Source organism: Rattus norvegicus, chromosome 2 (assembly GCF_036323735.1).
Source record: "Rattus norvegicus strain BN/NHsdMcwi chromosome 2, GRCr8, whole genome shotgun sequence".
In the NCBI taxonomy this organism is placed as follows: domain Eukaryota; kingdom Metazoa; phylum Chordata; class Mammalia; order Rodentia; family Muridae; genus Rattus; species Rattus norvegicus.
Genome location: NC_086020.1, coordinates 16498379 through 16521060, shown reverse-complemented (window position 1 = coordinate 16521060; position 22682 = coordinate 16498379). Strand labels below are relative to the sequence as shown.

Sequence of the window (22682 nt, the reverse complement as noted above, 5' to 3'; positions counted from 1 at the left end):
TAATGCCTGTCAATAAACTGCTTCGGTATTTCCTTGACATCTTATTCTACTAAAACATAGTTGTCTAACTGGGAAAATATGAACAATAATAATAATTTTAAGACATTACTTTTAATTTTCCTAAGTATGTTGTAGAAAAAATCTCTCATTTGTTAGAGATGGCAATTGCAGCACTTATTGTATAAAAATATGTCTCTAATTTATTTGAAAAACATTTTATCTAAAACCCATGAATGAACCAAAAGGAAATGTTAAAAATTTCCATGGGTAAGGAAATAAATTCCACTTCAGTTTCCATTAGCATTACTTTTCCTGTGTAAGATTCACAACAGAACAATAATTGAAGCACTGTAGAAGGATCCAAATAGGCAAAATGGCAGGTGGCAATTGGACATCAGGAGATGAATTCCAAGGTATATATAGTTAATATTAGTGTACAGTAATAATCATTAATGTTCATTTTTTAAAAAAGGTCAAAAGTAGATTATATGATGGCCTGAAGCTTCAACTTCAAAACTTATCTTCAGAACTTCCACTAATATTAAAGAACAAAGCACCTCAACTTATCATAAAAACAGACAAACAAAAACTTTAGAAGTATGACATGTCTTTTAGTATTCAGGAGGCAGAGGCAGGCAGATCTCTGAGTTCAAGACCAGACTGACTCACACAGTGAGTTGCAGGATAGTTGGGGCTACATACTGTCTGAAAAAAGTGAGCAAAGCTACCTACCATTAAGAAAAGTAACTTTGCTGTATAATGAAACAAAGCACAGTACTCAAGTACCCATACTTACAAAGGGACACTCTCTTTACCCAATGGTGGGTTCATGATGTAGTCTTTGGTGATTGGTTTCACCCAGAGCAGAACCATAAATAAAGGTGCCAAGAAGTTGATATGAAGTAATGTTCTGAAAGTATACAAGAAATACACATAAAGATCTAGAAACAAAATGCGCAAGTGTAGCTCAGGCATGACATTTCTAATCATTTACTGTTAGCCAAAGCCCTTAAGAGCTGAGTTATTATCTTAGTGTTTCGGGTGAGAACAACACGCAGACCTAGAAAGCTCAATCCAGGGCTCAATAGATGGGTGTTTTAATGATTATCTAATTTCAGTGATCCCAATGGGATGTACATACGAGTCATCTGAACATTTTCAACTCAGCTAAGTCAAACATTTGGTTCACCGTTAAAAAAAAAATGACAGTGATTAGAAAAGTCATACTATTAGAAGGCATATGGCAAATGAAACACAACTTACAACTGAGCGACCTTGCAATATGCAATGATCATTTATAATGTTAAAATTTTATTACCAAAAATCACACAGGACTCAAAATTTGTATTTCTTCTTGGACTGTTATAAACACAGATGAAATTAACTTCTTTACCATATGCAAATAAGATCATTTATTTTTTGTTCAGTTCTATGGACCAGACCTTGTTACCCAGCCTAGCCTGGCCTTCATGTGACTGTCAGCGTCACCAGAGATGGAAGTACAGTCCTGAGGCACCAAGCCGGTGTGGCTTGTGAGTGTGCTGTCATAAGGGGTGTGGCTTGTGAGTGTGCTGTCATAAGGGGTGTGGCTTGTGAGTGTGCTGTCATAAGGGGTGTGGCTTATGAGTGTGCTGTCATAAGGGGTGTGGCTTGTGAGTGTGCTGTCATAAGGGGTGTGGCTTGTGAGTGTGCTGTCATAAGGGGTGTGGCTTGTGAGTGTGCTGTCATAAGGGGTGTGGCTTATGAGTGTGCTGTCATAAGGGGTGTGGCTTGTGAGTGTGCTGTCATAAGGCTACATTCCTAATGCAGGAGAGGCTTTCAGGACGGAGCTGTACCCTCTGTTAACCAGCATCTCACTCTCTATCCTACACATACACATGGCTTGCCAAAATTTTTCTTTTTGGAACAAAAGACAAACTTGTCACACTACTTTATTACAACATACTTCTTTCCTTATCAACCAGAGAAGGCTTAACTACAGGTTTTAAGACACACAGATTCTTTACTATTACTACAGACAGGTCTGAAGGACACAGGGCTGAGTCAAGAACAGTAAGTCCTCACAAGGAAAGGTGGTTACAACCCAAGGACAGAACAAGCTGCAGTGCCTTGCCACAGGGGTGCAGTCAACGCCCCGCCTTTGCCACTCAGGTTACCCACGGCAGAACTAGCTTGCCCATACCGTTACAACATGGCAGAGTGCTATGCTACAACACAAGGCTGTAATAAACTGGAAATAACACAAATCCCAAATTCCCTAAAGGAAAACCCTTAAAACAAAGCCACATTTTACTGAAGATAGATGTGTCCGTCACCCCTCTCTCCAGCCATCACTAAATGCTTCATGTTTTATAATGGGATTCTTTCATCCCAGAGTCTTGGTAAACCATCCAGGGCAGGGAAGAAAGAGCAGTATTAGGTATGCAGTGTTGCTAGGGAACACTCCAGTATCAAGGAGAAGCCCACAGCGGTTTCAGTAGCTTGTGAAGGGCTCCCCTCCACCCACCCTTTTCAGCTTATTTAAATCCTAACACTGGGGTTAGTGGACTGCAGTGTGTGTGTAGAGAGGAGGGGGAACCAGGTTTTGTCTTAAAAGAAGCCTTTAGAGAGCTGTGTGGTGGGAAAGGCAGGACAGAGTGAAGAGCATGCTGAGTAAAAGAAAAAAGGTGGGGGAGATGAAGTAGTGTGTAACAGGGGCGGGGCAGTAGGAACAAGTAAACACACCTAACCATGGAGAAAATGGAATCAAGGAGGAAAAGTGAAAATTAAAGAACATAGGTAAGAGAGAAGAATGCGAAGAGAAGAATTAGCATCATTTAATAGTGTCTTAAAGGACAGTGAGTTCAGAATCCTCCTACAGGAGCTCAATGACTATACATATGTATATAAAACAGAGTATTCTCAAGTATGGCTTGTACTGCAGGTAAGACAAGGACCTGGATATAGACCAAAGTATACACAAGCTCACCTTTCTGATAAGATGTCTCTACCCATAAACAAACAAAACCCAACCAACCAAATAAACAAAGACCCCCAAATAACTACAGACAACAGCATCGGCTCAGAACTGCAGGCAGAGGTTTAACGTTTTCTCCCCTTGAGAATCAAAACAAGATTTGGGGATTAAACTAACTCGCTATAGGATGCTGCACAGTTCTTAAAATCTCGAACTAAAATAGTCAATTACTTTAAGTCTAGCGTGCAGATCAACAATTTAAAACATTCTTAAAAATATAACTCAGGCTTAAAAATATATAATTATTGTAAATAAAAATATTAAAATATTAGAATAAACTTTAAGTACCTTAAAAAATAAACCTTTAAAAAGGAAATTTCATTAGATTTTCAGTGTGAATGTAGAGACTGAAATATTATAAATCTCTGAATTAAAAAGAATTAACATAAGGCTTGATATTTTCACTTAAACAGGTAAAAATGAGTTTAACAACTAATGTATTTTTAAAACAGGCTTGAAATTTCAAACAGAAACTACTCATAGGTAATAGGAAGTGGTGTGACATCAATATTTATTAATATTAATTTTAATAGAATTCACTTTATCGCAATAATATACCTTAATTAAGATGGAAAACATATATTTATCTGCATGTGCTTATGTACATTTTCCGCTTACTGTGTAATTTTTTCTGTTGCCAAATTCAGGGCATCCAGATGCATTTGAGCCAGCCGTAATCCAGGAAATGTCAAAAAAGCCCCAATGAGTGAACAGAAAACAGCCAGGAAAAATTTGAAAGTAAGTTTTGAAACAGGACCCCTAAAAATAAAGTTTAAAAAAAAAACTATTAAGTTTTTTGATAACTTACTAAGAAACATTTTTTCCATCTAGGTAATTTAGAAATCGTAATAATGTCAGTACATCAAAGTATGTACTACATAGATCCATATCAATCTTATTTATATCACATCATGAACTATAAACTAAACCAGGTATTTCTTAAATAACAGCCAACAATCCAAGGTACACAATAATGACATATGGCTTATATACAAGTCAGTGTCATCTTTGGAGACAGTGGGATTGTAAGAGCAAACACAGCTAAGAAGAGTCTAACTTCAATGACTGTACAAAGTATGAGGAAAGCATTCCTGGAGGTGATGACCCAGGGCTGGCAACAGAGTTCAGGGGTAAATCTCTCTCACAATGAAGTTTGGGGGTAAGGCCCTACTTGTCTGCATGCGCTGGCCCCAGGCTTGATCCCAATATTGAAATGTGGGAGGGAAAGAAGTGAGACTCCTATCTATTACAGGGAATTATTTTTACTGAATAAATTCAACTATTTATAGCATGAACTGCTTTAAGAATGAAAAATGTTAAATTTAAATAATGTTCAACTTGTAAATAACTTACTGAGATTCTAAACCTTGCTTTTCAAGAAACTGCATCGCAGTGTCTGAAAAATTTGTAAACCCTGTAGGGAAAAAGAGATTACTGTCATCATAGCGTGAATATACTCTTCGAAAACAGAGAGCATCTTATATTCTAATGACTGGCTTCCGTCTGTGTTTAATAAGTAAACTATGATGCAATAAAAGTCAGTTATTAGCAAGAACAGTCTCTAAAATATCCCTTTGATACTTGTACACTCCATGAGTTCATAAAATTTAAATTAATTATCTTTAGCATTACAGAAATTGATTAAACCTTAAGAAAAAAACTAAGGGTGCACTATTTTGGGGATAAGGTTAATAAAACAATAACAATACAGATCTCACTGAAGATTAGTAAAGGTTAAGTAGAACAGAAACCAACTTCAATTTTAAATATTTATCAGACTAAAACTTAAATACCGAAATAAAAATTATAAAACTAAAATTGACTTTTAAAGTAGTTGTATAAAACTTTTACCTGTTTCAAGTCCAAACTCCAGGTAGTTCTCTGTTACGATCAAAACTGCCATTGCTTTAACGAAGAAAAAAAATCCAAAGGTGACACAAACTGACCTCTCACCTCCATCTTCTACTTTAAAATAGTGTGTAGTTAATGAAAATAGAACTTTGCTGCAAAAGGAAAAGTTCAGGAAAAACCACAAATAACTTGTGGGAGCTATGCACAGCCACCTTTACATGATGCAAATGCCAAAAGAATACACAGTACTCGCTCTGATTCTATCCGTCTCTGTCAGAGGTCCTTGGGAAGTGACAACTAATGAAAATCTTAATAGAAATAGAACACAAAGAGAAAATCTAATATGAGTTATATTTTAAATTAAGGAAAAGTATGACAAAATTAAATTGTAATTATATAATGTATTTCTTATGTATATGATTCGAATTTAAGGTGGTAACAACAGAATCTGAAAACAACAGGTTCAGGACAGCAGCAGCTTGGAAAGGAGGGTAGAGGTTTTAGGCTGCTACTCTTATAGGGCACACTTATCAAACATTTATATTTATTACTTTGACTTATACAGTACATATTGAAATACCACAGGAGTCATTAAACTATAAAATTTGAAAATTACTTATAGCTGCTGGTAAGCTGATATAAGAAAACTATTTAGAACCATCATTTATATGAGGGTTAAACAAAGACAATTCCAGAATATTCCAAACTGATCAAAGTCTCAACCTGCTTACCTTGAAAATAAACAAAAGAACATGTTACCTGAACCCCACATAACGCACATTCACTCCTTTAATTAGGATCAAATCAAATGTAACACAAACCTACCACTTGGCCCTCATGCTCCTTGAAAGGATAAATACACAACATAATGTGGCCAGTAAACAAATCTAGACATAAGCAACGTACAAAACAAACCACAGCTAAAGAGATCTGTGCCAGAGGCTAAGCAAAAACCTGGAAGTTATGCAGTTAGACATATATACAAAATGTAGTTAAGATCAAAACACAGAAACAACACCACTTTAATAGCAAACCCTTGATAAAATTCAGCATCCCTTCATGATAGAAGTCATGGAAAGGCTAGTAATGGGTGAAGTGAACATCAACATATTAAAAGATATATATAACACTCCATTAGCTACATCATATTAAATGCAGAAAACATCAAAAAATCACACTAAGATCTGGAATAAAATGAAGGATGTTCATTCTTTCCATTGTTATACAATAGTTTGAAGTCTTAGCTAGACCAATAGGACAGGAGAAGGAAATAAATAGGATACGAATAGGGGAAAAACAAACAAACAAACAAAGTATCCCTTTTTGCAGAAGATGTGATTATGTAAGAGTTCCTGACAACTCCACCAAAAATTTTTATAGATGATAAATACTTTCTGCAAAGTGAGACGATACAGAACACAGGAAAACCAAGAGCTGTTTTCTATACCAATGACAAATGTAGCAAAAAAGAAATCTCATTTACAATAGCCATAGTAAATTAAAATAAAAGTGGCTAGCAATAAACCAAACCAAGATATAAAAGAACTCTACAATGAAAACCTTACAACAGAGAACAAAGAAATTAAGGAAGATACTAGAAGATTGAAGAGTGGCCATGCTTATGGATAGGCACAACTAATCTTGTGAATATGGCCATTCTGCCAACAGCAACTTAGAGTTAATGTAATTCGAATCAAAATTCCATGGCCTCTTCACAGACACAGAAAACCAAAAACCAATCCCAAGCATTTCCGGGCCAAAAGGAAGTAGGATAGCTATGGAGATGCTGATCTAAAAGATGTTGAGGGAGTTCCATCATACTTGATTTCAAATTATACCACAGTATACTACAATAATAAACACAGCATAGTACTGGCACAAAAACAGAGATCGATGGGAGAGAACTGAGAACCCAAATATAAGTTCATGTAACTACAATTATATAACTTTTGGCAAAGATGTCAAATATATATTGAAGAAAAAGTGTATTTCATCACAGGATGCTGAGGCCTAGATATCAACATGCAAATAAAACTAGTTGCACAAAACAACTACAAAAGGATCAAGGGCCACTTCGAATAATTCTGACACTATAAAATAGGAGAGGAAAAGCTTCCCCTTACAAGAACAGGCAAAACGTTGGCGAATAACACGCCAGTACCCAAGGGAATAAAAACAACTGACAAATGGTATCTCACAAAACTCAGAAGCTTCTGTACAGCAACGTGAACTGTGAAACAAGTAAAAGGCCCACGTTTACCAGCTATTCACTTATTGGGGGTTCATGTACAAAATATATAAAGAACTCAAACACAAAACATTAAGAAAATCAAGAATCCAACTAAAATATGGGCTATGGAACGGGAAGAGAAAATTCTCACACAAAGAGCCAGGAGACACCTTAAAAAGTGCTCACCGGCACCGCTGCCTGTCAGGGAAATGCGATCACAACTCTATAGATTCCATGTCACCCCAATCCAAACAGCCATCTCCAGTAATACGAACAACAGCAAAAAGGGAAATCCTTATGTACTGTTATTGGTGGAGGATAAACTAGTGGAAATCAGTTCTGAAGAAAACTGCTTAAGATCCAGCTATACTCCTCCTGGCCACATTCAAAGGACTCCATACTCTACCTCAGAGACACTCAGCATCCATGTTCATGGCTCCTCTATTCCCAAGAGCAAGAAAATACACAGCCGGGATATTCCAACAGACGAATATGTAAGAAAAGTGGGCATACAATACAGCGCTGTTCAGGCACAAAGAACAACAAAATAAATGGATAGACTGAAAAACTGGCATTTCAGGCCCACATTTCCTCTTATATTTGTATCCTAGTTACAAAGTTTTGTTTTGTGTATTTAACTTGGAAAACAAGTTGAAGCCAGGAATGGGGGTTATGGGAAGGTACCTTATAAGGGAGGGGAAAATAGATAATAGGCAAAAAGAACGTAGCAGAAAAATTGGGGGTGGAGAGGCTTATGCAGGAAGCAGCATGTAAGAAAGGGTGTGTGGAAACCAATGGAGGCCTAAGAGGATCCACGGGATATAAAAGGAAGGAGACTGGGGTGAGCTTAACGAATTATGTGGAGGTGTGGGTGGGAGAATGGGCAAGCAGAAAGAAAATAGCAAGAAGGTTAATCAAAACTACGGATGTATGAAAAAGCATTACGGAAACCGACTTGCTTAGCATGCTAATTTCAAAACAGTAGTTTGAGCAAAGGGACCCTATACAGATGGACAATGCCATTCCCAGAAGACACGGGTATTAAATCAAAATCACAGTGCGCGGCATGAAATGCTTCCCTATGAATTATTAGCTAGGGAAGGCCAAGAGACATTAAAATCTATCACAGATCAATGCCACTGCACTTGGCCATGCATCCTAGCTACATGGTAAAATCCTATTGCTCATGACACCACACACTTGGGCTACTGGACGTGAAGAAATGAATGTCACAGCAAACAGGGGACTTCCTGATAACTAACCTTCACAGTGCTATACAGAGAACATTTCCTACCTCAACTGAACTTCATGGAAACTGAAATGTTTTCAACCACTGAGAGATGATATACTTATTTTTGTGACTATTATTAAAAATGCTAGTCTGATTTTTCCCTTATTCAAACGATTGTTTCCCACTTCTATTTTTCTTGGTGGAAAAGCAACTAAAAAACAATTACATTTTTCATTTTATATTATAAAACGAGACAAACAAAATCCTAAAAATATTAAATCTCTATTACAAATTTTCATTTAAAGCTAATTTATAATAAGCACATACATTCACTCCTATGACCTATTTAGCAAAATCTTTCAAGATAACCATTCCAATTCAACAGTACAAAATGTTTGTAACATTGCCTTAAAGTTTTATTCATATTTTACTAAATGTGTAGGCTTAATTATTACTTAGGAAAAAAAAAAAGAAACATAAAATTCTTCCAGACACTAGAAAAAAGTATCACACATATTTTCAAGTACATCAAAAAATAACCTTACAGTGAGCCAGGGACAATCCAACCAGATAACAGAGAAAAATACCAATCATAGATGTATCAAAGCATAAAGATGGGCATTATTTCAAAAGACAGAAATGACCAAGGTTCTAGATTCTAATAAAATAAAACGCCACCCTTGAATTTTTAGCTTCAGAAAAAAAGTCACTTCCTAGCTAGAAGGAGCATATCAAACTAATTATAGATCAGGAGACAGACAAGGGACTACTTTTTAGCAGCTGTCTCTCATTCTGCGGTTCTGACTAGAAATCTTAGTAGTCTGAAGTACTGATATCACAAAAAGCCTCATAAAGTTAGAAACAAGCCTGGGTTGGCAGAGTGGCCAGTTACAAGTCTGTACGTGTGTACACACACACACACAAGACAAGCTTAGACATGCTTGTTATATCAAGTTTTCAAGTTCAAGTTGGTACCCCGGCCAAGAGTCGGTAACTGTTCCTTTTGGATTAGACTTGACATCTAAAGCAAACTACTTCAGAGGTCCAACTTCCATACTAATTTGAAGCAACACATTTGTACAAATGAAGACTGTAGTCATTTGTAATCTTTTAAGGGATTTAGAAGTGGTTACCAACTGACTCACCCAACTTTGCTATGGCTGTTTCCCACAGCAAATAAGGGAGCATTTAACTTCTTTACCTTGCATGTCTACAAATAAAATGGCCTCAACTGGAAAGCCGTAGGGACTTATTTTCATTTAAACTATTTACAACTTGGCTTTATAAATGTTTGCATGTCCATAATCATAGCAAATTAAAGTCAGTAGGTATAAAGACACGCACAATGCCTTCTGAATCTTACACATTTGACACTGTAAAATACAGTGTGGGAATGTGACTAATGAGTTAGTCTTTAGCCAAGCACAATTGGTCTGAGAAGCCTTAGAATTCTTTGCAGCCCAGCTTTCTCCTTGAAATTCATGGAACTGACCTGACACTACTCTGTGCTACAGTTTATTCTGAAGAAAGTTTATTTTAAAAAACCTGCTTGTATGTTGTAAACTACTTAACATTTTTACTTCTATCACAGGATCATTGGCTTTTGCTAAGATTTTACCTTTTTACTTTTCATTTATTCCTAATGAGATTAAAACGCTTCATAATCCTAAGATCATAGACATTTTTTGATAACTCTACAATGTCAAATGAATCAAGGATCACCAGTCCAGGTGCTTCCCTGTGCTGTGAGGTCTTTGCTGTCATTGGACACTGCAGCTCATGGCGTAAGTGGGACTGAAGCATGTAGACTAGTCACTGATGACCTGCAGACATGCGAACCAGCAAGGGGAAAGCTCAGTCAGTGGAGTTTAGAGTGCACTGATGACAGAGGTGGCCACTTCCAGGCTCCAACACTTAAATTTAGTGTCATGCATTCAAAATGCCAGTCTCCTTCTAGGACTCTCAAGACTACAGAAAACATTTCTGCTGTCGGATGTAAGTACATCAATATAAATAAACCAAGAAAAGAAACAAATGATTATGGAAATAAAACAACTGGCTTATGTAACTTAATCACTGAAATGATTAAGTTAAATGTATCTAATTTGAGAACTACTCTGACCAAGGATATTTCATTAGTAAGAACTGAAGAGAACTTCTGAGTCAATTAATATATATGTGTTTGGAATTCTGCAGACCTTCATTTGATTCCTAAGTAGGGACATACAGTAAGTAAGGAGATGGAAAAATCCCAGACAGCAGTCTAGTAGTCTAGGAAATTTGGCTCACCGAGTTAGAGATGAGAGCAGGTATAACTAGGACGAGCGTAGGCTGTCACCACATTTTTCTCTGGTGTCAATGTAGGCATCTGGCACCTAATTCTGGCCTCTTGAATGGATGTAACTGCAGTAGGTTATCATCTCACACTCAGTGTTAAATAAAGCTCGCACACTCAAGTTAGTTATACTGTTCTACTTCCTTCTTTCTCTAACATCTTCACAGAGAGCTAAAGCTTAAAGAAAATGGCCTGCCTGGCTTGTAAGTAAACTACCATTTTCTGTAGTCGCTACTAAAAGCACACAGCGAAGCCCAATACTTCTGTGGGGGAGATTGTTCAGAAGCCTTTATGACAACACCACTTAAATGGAGTAAAACTAGTAAGATTGCTACCATCACATGAAGCAATGTGAAATAAAACGAAAAATGACAGAAAATATGTGAGTAGCTAGTTCCAAGTGTGTGTTTGTTTCTTTAGAAATATACCAATGGCTCTGCCCCAGAACATAATCTGCATAGGAAGCATATACATTCTCACATAGGTATAGACTGTAACTGAAGTGGGGAAAAAAGCATTCGATATGGAATATTTATCATTAATAAAGATATACAAAATGTAATCATGAGACAGGTTTTCATAGGAGTTAAAAATTAAAGACCTCATGAACATTTTAAACTATAGTAAAAGTCTAAGCAAGAACCATAAGAAAAGAGTTGAGAAAGTTAAGAAAATTTCCTAAAAACCATACATATGAATACAGACGATTCTAATAATGCTAATGTAGGTGAGTCTACTTACTGTCTCAGCAATGAGTACCCCAAATGTTGAAATGACGAGGAACTCAGCAGATAGCTAATTACAGAAAAGCTTCCTCGAATTCATGAACATGAATTTTCAAAACAAGTGATTTTTACAAGAACAAGAGCAAATCCTCCCTAAGACACAGAATCTAACTTTTGTTTTTTTAATCTAAAGGGTAAAATAGGACTTAACAGAAAATTTTCAGAATACAAATAGTAATTAAGAAAACAAACAAACAAACAGAAAATAGGAAAAAAAGGAAAAGAAGTTCCAGAGAGGTCGTACTTAGGTAGGGGAGGTACAACATGAGAGTTAACAGGGCATCCAGTTCTTCAACACTTTAAAGCTCTAAAGAAAACCTTGGTTTTGAATTTTCTGCTGAGCCAAAATATCAAACAATTAAGACAGCTTGACATACACAACACTTCAAAAGCTTCTTTCTAAAGAATATCACACAAGAGTTCATGCTTTCACACAGACAGTGAGCCACGGGACACCTCAAAGGTTCACAGGGACTTTAGGAGGACAGAAGGGAACAGTGTTCCAGGACAAGACCTCTGCAAACCAAGGCTGGTGAAGCCGGAAGTGGAGAGGGCGTGACAGTGCAGGGCAGCCTGGTGACCTGAGCTCTTAAACCAGCACGGTAGAGAATGCAGACTCCAGCCAGCTGTCTGTCCTCTGCTCTACCAACATGTGCACACACAGAGTAACACACTAAACACAACTGTCTAAAGTTTATAAAGAAATGAGGGTTTCAGAAGGAGAGTTCTATGGCAAACAAGACGGACCTGACACACTGACCCACTGATGCATCACTGCTCCGGAAAAGCTTACTTCCCATGAAATGAAAATAAATTATTGAAGGATGGCAGTAAAATATGCTTTATACAAACAATATTCTCTAGGAAACTTAATAAAATGCTGTCTGCATTGGAGGGAGTGGAGGAGGAGAACAGAACATCATAACAGAACATCTATGTCTCAGGAACACAGAGGAATAAGCACCTGGAAGGAAATCCTCCCTTTGTTACAGAGGGGAAAATGTCTGCTCGCCTTTCTGATATTCTACATGGATAAGAAAGAAATGGAATGAAATTACACCTTTTTCTACATTTACCTATTTTGAAATTTTTAAGAAGTTATAAAAAGAATGTTTGTTGAACACGATCAAGTTACACTGTACACATATAAGAAACTGTCAAAGAAGAAAGTTCATATATCCTAAAAATTCTGTAAAGAACTCAAAAAGGAAAATTCTCTAACAATCGACGAATTTTTTCAAAATTAAACACAAGGTCTAATGGTATAAGTTAAAAAAAAAAACAAGTAAGTTCACAGTGTTAATGATGGTTTGAAGGATACATTGCAAAAGACAAAACCAGGAGGCACCAGACTAAGCTGATATTCATTTCCTGTGTGGGCTTCATAAAGCTGTAATAGACTTCAGTTACTAAATACACAACAGTAGCAGCCACCGTGAAGTCCACCAGCCACTGGTATTCTGGAAAGTAATGCAGTGCTGAAAAAGAAAAGGTCAAGACAAGTTGCAGTTAAATTTTAAGCTTACAAGGATAAATCCATATACCATTAAGAATGTTAGTCTCCATCCTATCTGCACACTTGAACTGTAAATTTTACAACTATTAAATATGAAGGGGGGTGTTGAGGAACTGGGGATAGCCACCAGAGGGTTCCAGACACTAGGGAAACGAGGTTCCCAGAAGCCAACCAGGATGATTTTAGCAGAGAAGCGGAGAAATCCAGTAGATAAGACACAATCCCTGGGGGAGGGATGGGGCCACACACCCATCTTAAAGTTTTGAACCCAGAAATGTTTCTGTCCAAAGGAAGAACAGGGATAAAAAATGGAGCATAAGCTGAAGGAAGGACCATCTAGGACTGCCCCACCTGGGGATACATCCTGTCTGCAGATACCAAACCCAACACTGTTGCCACTGCCAAGAGGCACCTGCTGACAAGAACCTGGAGTGGCTGTTCTGCCAGCAACTGACCAATGCAGATGTGGATGCTTGGAGCCATCAGACTGAGCTTAGGGACTCTGGTAGGGGAGCAGGTAGAAGGACTGGAGAAGTTAACCCGGACTGCAACCCCCAGGAAGAACAACAGCAGCTGGCCAGACGGCCCAGTGCTCCCAGGGACTAGACCACTAACCAAGGAGTGTACACAGAGGCTTCCATGGCTCCAGAGACATAGGTAGAGAAAATGGTCTTGTCTGACATCAATGGGAGGGGAGGCCCTTGGTCCTGGAGGGGTGTGACAGGAGAAGGAGGTGTGGTGGGGCAGGAGAGGGTGGGTAGACGGGGAAGACCCTCACAGAGGCAAAGGGGAGGAGAGGGAGGTTGTGGGATGGGGAGCTTGTGGAGGGGTAACCAGGAAGTAGGATATCATTTGAGATGTAAACAAATGGAGTGATTAATAAAAACAAAAAAATGCATCAAATTTTAAAACCAAATTTTGATAGTTTATAAATTAAGTAATGAAAATAATTCTGAACTGATCATTACAAATTATTTATATTGCTGTTAAAACATGAATGCAAATATATTATTTGTTTTCTTAACCCACTAGCTTATTTCTACAAAAATTACATGAAAAATTTTCTTTTGGTTATATTTAGTTAATATATTGACTTCAATGAATGCAATTTGGTTTAAACTACAGAAGTTAACATTTGTTCTTAACCACTGATAGAAGAGGAATAACTCTTGAGTTACTGCACAAACAGTAAGTGAACAAGCGCACTTTTTATTCTCTCTTAGAAATAAGAGGGGAACATGATCTGGTGGTATTGGGTGGGGGGAAAGGACTGAAGCCCCAAGGGCCAGCAGAAAGAATGGAAACAGGCGACCTCAGGAAGAAGGAGGCTGGGAGGACTCTCCAGAATGTACCAGAGACCTGGGAGGAGAGAGACCCTCAGGACTCAAAAGGGAGGCCCCTAGATGAAAGGCCCTATAGTGGGGAGAGGCAACTTCTAGAACCCACCTCCAACAAAAAGAGCATCAAGTGAGGGATGGGGTTGCTATTCTACAGCCAAAGCTCTGACCCATAATTCCTCCTGTCTGAAAGAAATGCAGGGATGAAAATGGAGAAGAGCCTGAGGAAAAGAAGGTCCAGCAACAGGCCCAAAGTGGGTTTCAGCTCAAGGGGAGGCCCCAAGACCTGACACCATTACTGAAGCTATGGGCTGTTCACAAAAAAAAAAAAAAACAAAACAAACAACAACAACAACAACAACAACAACAACAACAAAACCCCCAAAAACAAAAAAACAAAAACCTACCATGACTGCTCTCCAAAAGACCCAATGAGCAGCTGAATCAGATGCAGATATGGGCACCCAACCAACTAACAGAAGCTGCTGGCCCCTCTGGATGAATTAGGGAAAAGCTGGAGGAAGCTAAGGAGGAGAGCAACCCTGTAGGAGGACCAGCAGTCTCAATTAATCTGGACCCCTGAGATCTCCAACCAGGCAGCTTACACCAGCTGAGACGAGGCCTCCAACACATATACAGCAGAGGACTCCACGGTCTGGGTTCAGTCAGAGAAGGTGCACCTAACCCTCAAGGGATTGGAGGCCCCAGGAAGTTTAGAGGTCTGATGGGGTGGGTAGGGTAGGGACATCTTTGTGGAGACTGGGGAAGGGATACAAGGGGTGGGGTCATGGGATGTGGAACCTTTAGGTGGTGGACTGGGAGGGGAATAAAAACTGGAGTATAAAATTAATTAATTAATTAATAAAAGAAAAACTGATATAATGCTGATTTTTACATACAGCCACAGCCCTTCAAAAAAATGACTCCATAATTCAGCGCTTATTCAAAATACAATTTTCTGACAAGTACAACTAATTACATATTTGATTTAAACTTTTTTCAAAGTATAGTGTGTGATTTATTTCCTCCAAAGTATGATAATTACCAATTATGTACACAGGCAACCCAAGTAAAACTGATATCCTTGGCTATATTAACCTATCTGATCACATTTTTTTATTTCTATTCAATAAAAATACTGAATTCATATTCATATATTTCTCTTCAATAAAATAGCAGGAGTCAAAAGAAGTTCCCAAGGGCAGAAAGCTCAGCTGTGAAGTGACCCCTCCGCAGAGCCATACAGACATGGCATGCACTAATGGAAGCACATCGTCAAGGGACATGCCACTGCTACTCTGCTTAACAAGAATGCTCCTGACCAAAACTGTTGTTCTTCCTATGGGGCTGCAAACCCCTTCAGCTCCTTCAGTCCTTTCTCTAACTCCTCCATTGGGCTCCCCATGCATGGCTTCAGCTGCATATGTAGCAGAGGATGGCACTGTCTGGCATCAATAGGAGGTGTAGTTCTTGGTCCTGTGAAGGCTCGTTTCCCCAGTGTAGGGGATGCCAGGGTGGTGAGGTGGAAGAGCATCTTTACAGAAGGAGGGGGAATAGGGAATGGGACAGGGGTTAACCAGAAAATATAAATTTGAAATATAAGTACATAAAATATCCAATTAAAAAAAAGAATGGTCCTGATATTAAATAACCAGTTATTAAACTCCATTTGCAAGTAGTTCTCAAAACTGTCTACATAAAACCGTATGTTCAAGAAACTACATGCTAAAGCCACATTACTGAAGTAATTGTTAAAAAATAGCCAAGTTCTCACTGGGTTGTTCTTTGACATCCAGATTATAACTGTGCCCAATTATTTACTTTTTTATAAATTAGAAAAAAGTTTGACACCTAATGGTATCTGCTGCTCTCATAGATGGTGTCCATTCTAATCGCCACCAGGGAGGCTTCCTCCAGCAGCTGCTGGGAAGGTGCAGCCACAGCAGAGCGATACTTTACGCATTATCCAAACTATTGTTAAGGCTGGTGTAGCCATCTTACTACATGGCAAAATAGACCTCCAAGGAAAAGTAATGAGGGTAGGGAATGCCACTACCAACTCATCCAAGTAAACTCCATGAAAGACACTGAAATTCTGAAGACGTGTGTATATATATAAGGGCACCCAAGTTCATAAAAGAAACACTACGACAAATAAACTTACATTCTGACCCTCGAACAGTGATAGTGGGAGACTTTAATACCCCACTCAGACAGAGAAATGAAGGCCCTAACAGACCTTAGAAACCAAGTGCACCTAACAGATAACACAACATTTCACCAAACACAAAACTATTTACTTTTTTCTCTGTACCTCATGAAACTTTCTCAAAAATTGATCACTTATTTGGACTCAAAGCAAGTCTCAACAGACACAACCAAATTTAAATAACTTCCTGCACTCTATCTATCATCATGGACTGAAGGTGAATCTCAACAACAGAAGCAACAGGAAGCTTGCAAACTGATGGGAACTGAACAACTCTACTGAATGAAAACTGGGTCAAGATCAAATTAAAGAAAGTAAAAGCCTCCTAGAATTCAGTGAAAATGAATACACAGCATATCCAAACTTATGGGACACAATGAAAGTGGTTCTAAATTTATGCAAGTTCAGAGAATTAAGTGTTTACATAAAACAAAGAAAACAAAACTAGAGAGATCTCGTATAAGCAACTTAATAGTACACATCAGAATTCCAGAACAAATAAAGAAATAATACCCAAAAAGAGTAGACAGAAAGAAATAATCAAACTCAGGGCTGAAATCAATAAATAAGAAAAAAGTGTGCAAAGAATGAATAAAATGAAAAGTTGGTTCTTTGTGGATATCAGCATTGATAAGCTCTTAGTCAAATTAACTAAATGGTGAAGAGAAAAATATCCAAATTAATAAGAGATAGAGATAAAAAGGGAACATTACAACAGACACCTAGAAATGCATAGAATCATAAGGACAAATTTTAAAAACAAATGTACTTTACTAAACTGAAAAAATCTAAAAGAAATGGAGAAACTTCTCGATATATACAACTTAACAAAGTTAAATCAAGACCAGATAAACAATTTAAGTACCTACAACACCTAGTGAAATGGGAGCAGTCATTAAAAGTCTACCAACCAATAAAAGCGCAGGGCAAGGTTAATTCAACAGAGAATACTAACACACCTTCAGAAAAGAACTCATACAAGTACTCCTCAAATTATTTTGCAAAATACAAACTGAAGGAAGACTGTCTAATTCTTTTTATGAGGCCTCAATTACCTTAATACCTAAACCACCTACAGACCCAACAAAGAAGAGAATTACGATCTAATATCTCTTAATAACATAAGTGTATTAAATCTTAATAAAATACTTGCAAACCAAATCCAAGAACATGATCATCCATCATCAAGTAGACTTCGTAGTAAAAAGGTAGGAGTGGTTCAACATAAATAATAGACACAATTCACCAAATAAACATAAAGTACAAACACAACATGATCATCTCATTAGATGCAGAAAAGGCCTATGACAAAAATCCCACAACACTTCATGATAAAAATCCTAGAAAGACTAGGGATACAAAGGACACACTTAAACATAATAAATGCAAGTTGTAGGAAACCTATAGCCCACATAGCCCTAAACTGAGAGAAACTCAAAGAATTTCCAGTAAAACCAAGAAAAAGACAAAGGTGTCCACTCTCTCTCTCCATCTATTTACTATATAGTACTTGAAGTCTTAACTAGAACAATCAGATAACTGAAGATCAATGATATACAATTAGTAAATGATATGACAGGATATATAAGTAACCTTAAAATGTCCACCAGGAAACTTCGACAGCTGATAAACACTTCAAGCAAAGTAGCAAAATTTGAAACAAACAAAAATCAGTATACAAATGACAAACTAGTGAGAAATAAAACAGGGAAGCAAAACCTTTCATAATAGCCTCAAAAGCAACAAAATCACATGGGACTCCTCTAACACAGTAAGTGAAATCAGTGTATAATAAAAATTTTAAGACACTGAAAAAAGAAATTGAAGACATCAGAAGATGGAAAGATGCCCCATGCTCATCAATAGGTAGTGTTTATACTGAAAACTGCAATCTCACTAAAATTAATCTACAGATTCAATGAAATCCCCATCAAAATCACAACACAATTCTTCACAGAAACTAAAAGGACAATTTTCAGCTTCATATGAAAACACAAGAAACTGAGAATAGCTAACCCATGATGGAATAAAGGAACTGCAGGAAATATCACCATACCCCACGTCAAGGTATACTACAGAACTATGGTAATAAAAGCAGCATGGTATTGTTTTAAAAGTAGGTACACAGATCAGTGGAATCAAGCTAACGACCCACACATATGGACACCTGATTTCTGACAAAGCCAGAAATTCACACTGGGAAAAACATTAACAAATGATGCTGGTCCTACTGGATGGTTGCCTATAGATGAATGAGTAATATCTGTATCTATCACTATATACAATACATAACTTTAAATGGATAAGGGCCCTTAACATAAGGCCAGCCATACTGAATCTGACAGAGGAAAAAGTGAGGAATAGTCTTGAACTCCTTGGCAAAGGAAAAGATTTTCTGAACTGATTACAGACATAAAGAACAATTAAAAAATGGATTTTCATGAAACAAACTGTAAAGCTTCTGTATGGTACAGAATGCCATCATTTTGACAAGTGATAGACTACATAGAGAACGGGGAAAGATTTTTACTAATTACACATCCGGTAAGGGCTAATATTCAGAATATGTAAAGAAAAATACTAGACATCAAGAAATGTAACCCAATTTAAAAATTTGGTACAGGTCTGAACAAAGAATTCTCAAGAGAAATCATGAACAGCTAAAAATCACTTAAAGAAATGTTCAACATCTTTAGTCATCAGGGAAACCCAAATCACAATTACTTGGAGATTCATATCATTCCTGCAAGAATGGCCAAGATCATTACAACAATGATAGCTCGTGGTGGCCCAGATGTGGAGTAAGGAACATTTATCTATAGCTGATGGGAACACAAACTTGTATAGTCACCACTGAATTCAATGTGGCAGTTCCTCAGGAAGCTGAGAGTCCATCTACTTCAAGATCTAGCGAAACCACTCAAGGGCACATACCCGAAGGGTTCTACAGCCTACTGGAGATACTTGCCCAGCCATGTTCATGGTTACTCTTCAGAGTCAGAAATGAGAAACCATGTAGATGCCCACCAACTGAAGAATGAAAAATGAAAATGTGGTACACTTCAAAATGAAATGTTATGCAGCTGTTAAAGAAAAAGACCCTGAAATTATGAAACTTGCAGGTAATTGGATGGTGTTAGGAAAAAATCATCTGGAGTGAAGTAACCCAGACCCAGAAAGACAAATATGCTAATATGTAGATGTCAGCTTTCAAGCCTTCACTTGGCATGCTCCAAATATAACTAGACAGCCATGGATACTTGGTACTGAATAGCAGGCTAGCAGGATTGGGGACCTCCCAAACAAGCAGAAATGAAGTATACAGTTATAGAGAGACAAGAGGGAAACTGGAGTGGGAGGATTAAATGGGAAGAAGATGGAATAGAGGGTAAAGAATGAGATATCAGGAGGGACAGCTAATACTAAGGACCAGTTGAGGGGGTCATATGAAAGCCTACAGAAGCTTCCTATTATACATGCATGAACAAAATGTAATTGGAGTAATAATGCCCCAACTAGACAGCTTTCACCACCAAGCGAAAACTTCAGTGCTAGGAATAGGTAACATCTAGTTTGCGTAGGCAAAGAGGTGCCAGGGAAAGCCCAAACATCTCAGGCCATTAGATGCTCTCTATAAATTATGGTAAGGCCCTATTGCTGAAGAGAGCACATATAATTTCATTGAACACAAAGAGGGCAAGCTGATAGCTAACCAGAGCCTTTCTGGCTACTGCCTAGGTTCATGGCACTGGAAGAAACGCTGCACGTACAAGAGGAAAAGGTAAACATTAACTCAACTACGAAGCCTGTGATCTGTAATGATAACCTGCCTGCAGGATATTCTGGTGCAATACTCACACATGTTGTGCGAGTGACTCTTTGGCTGGATTGAAATCCCACTCCAGGACATGGAAGCCATACCTGCACTGCTCAGGTGGCCATCAGAGACTGGATAGGCCACAGGCCTAGGAGAAGAGCAAATGGTATTGTTCTGCTAAATAAAGGAGCATAATGATTCTTAAGGACACTTTGCTAGACATCATTGTCTTGCTTAGCCATCATCAGGTAGCTTCCTACTGCAGGAGACAGGATCTGACGCAGACATCTAACTGAACAATGTGCTTCAGAAGCGTCAGTCCTGACTAGGATGTCTTTATCGAGTCAAACCCTCCTCACAGGGTTCAGGAAGCCACACTGTAGAGGAGGAGGAAAGACTGTAAGAGCCAGAGGTGACAGTGTCTTCCAGACAACAGAACTGACAGACATGACCTCACAGAGACTGGCAGCGCAGCACGCAAGGACCTGCTAAAGGTGAAGTCAGATGGGCTCCCAATGCAAGAACAGTGGATATGGGATTCACGCCAGACAAACGGACACTGGCTTGCAAAGGCAAATCATTTTCTCCAGTCGTGGCTTAGTGGGTATTTTTAGTCACATTTAAGTGTGCCCCGTGTCCAGCAACAGATAGCCAGCACAAAACAAATTCCCTGGTATTTTTGTTAATTTTCTGTCTCATAGTGTTTAGGGTATTTTTGTCTTACTGATCTTTTGCTTTTTTATTATGGTATGCAGTTCTGTGTTTGTAATAGATTTTAGTGGGATTTTGTTGGCAGTGGCGGTGGTGGTGGTTTGTGTGGTTTTGTGACTTTTTAAAATTCTGGCTTGACTGGGGTTTTTTTGTTTTGTTTTATTTTCTAAACAAGGGGGGAGGGGCTTGGAGCTGATAGAGTAAAGAAGTGGGAGGATCTAGAGGAGTTAGGGGAGAGGAAATCTTGACCAGAATATAAAGTCTAATTTTTTAAATAAAAAATTGATTAATGTGGTAGTTCCCCATTTTTCATGTATCCCAGTGGGGTTCTCATATCTGATTTAGAATCAAATCAGATATGAAGCCAAAATCCCAGAACCAATGAATTTTTTCAAGATTTATTTAATGTATGAGAGTACACTGTAGCTGTCTTCAGAAACACCAGAAGAGGGCATTGGATTCCATTACAGGTGGGTGTGAGCCACCATGTGATTGCTGGGAATTGAACTCAGGACCTCTGAAAGAGCAGACAGTAGTCTTAACCACTGAGCTACCTCTCCAGCCCTGAATCAATGAATTTCTTCTAAATTATTTCTAAAGATCTCTTCAATAATATAATGTATAAGGCTTGAAAACCAGTTAGGAACAACACTTCAGACACCTTCCCCTCTAACATTCAATTAGCTTTATATAAAATTCATTTTAAACCTAAAATCATTATAGTCATATTATTACAGAAACAAGGGGGAAAAGTTCATTATTTATTTTGATACACTCAATTGATAAAGGTGAATTGTGAATAAAATCTTCTCAACTTCTTAATCCCTAATACCATTAGAATAGTTGAATTACTAAAGTTTAGATAACTAAATTTGCAAATGTAGTTTAAAGTTCATTATGACAGTAATAGATTATTAAAGGAGATAAGATTGAAATTTATAATCACAAGACTGGTTTCAGCCCAATAACGAGAAGCTGTAGCAAGGCTGAGTAAACGTGCCGCTCTCCAGACTGGGGAGAATACCATATAAACGGAAAAGAGAAATTTTATTTGAATAAAGTAAAGTCTTTGGAACTGGAGAAAGTCAGTTGTTAGATTCCTTGCAAACAAAACATAGCTACAACAGATACAATATTTTCACTGCCGTACACTGGTGTATGCAGAACACTTTACAAGATTCCCCTTACCTAAAGTATCCACTTCTGTAACGGACTTGGTTTCTAGATGAAGGTCAATATCTTTTGGAATGGTTAGTGGCTTATTTTCAATATGGCCATTGTATTTTCTGCAAAAATTAGATAAGTAACACAAAAACAAAATACTTAGTTATCCAAGCACTTACATTATCCTAAATGCAAGATTTTAGTTTCATTCTAACCTTACTCTAGAGGTCAGATACTCAAAAGCAGTTTTCCAAAGCAGACTACAAGATGCTGAGGTAAATTATGTGACTGTCAGTGACCAGAGGGAGAATTACCTAAACTGCAAGAGCATCACAATCTTGCTTGCTTGCTAGCATCATGTTTCACACCCATTTTTCCTACTCTCTTTTGCAAATTAAAAAACACCCCTAGTATCCCTTTGGTAGGTACAAGATTAAAGGAAAGGAGGAGAAGATGAAATTCTCTTTGAATGTACATGTA

At 37.8% G+C, this 22682-nt stretch overlaps 1 protein-coding gene across 17 annotated transcripts in view; it reads right to left on the bottom strand.

The window, feature by feature from the left end:
* Tmem161b (transmembrane protein 161B) overlaps positions 1-22682 on the bottom strand; it is an 82266-nt gene that overhangs the window by 8299 nt on the left and 51285 nt on the right. For 10 of the 17 annotated variants that reach the window (XM_063282659.1, XM_063282668.1, XM_063282661.1 and 7 more), the window contains 6 exons: positions 22227-22324; positions 12770-12926; positions 4868-5019; positions 4370-4430; positions 3635-3775; positions 797-910 (listed from right to left, as the gene is read on the bottom strand). In XM_063282659.1, the coding sequence (XP_063138729.1) occupies positions 797-910; positions 3635-3775; positions 4370-4430; positions 4868-5019; positions 12770-12926; positions 22227-22324 (723 nt within the window). Of the gene's footprint in view, positions 1-796; positions 911-3574; positions 3776-4369; positions 4431-4867; positions 5206-12769; positions 12927-22226; positions 22325-22682 lie in introns of those variants that run through there. The other 7 variants (XM_063282662.1, XM_063282672.1, XR_005500479.2 and 4 more) reach the window with 6 other exon arrangements.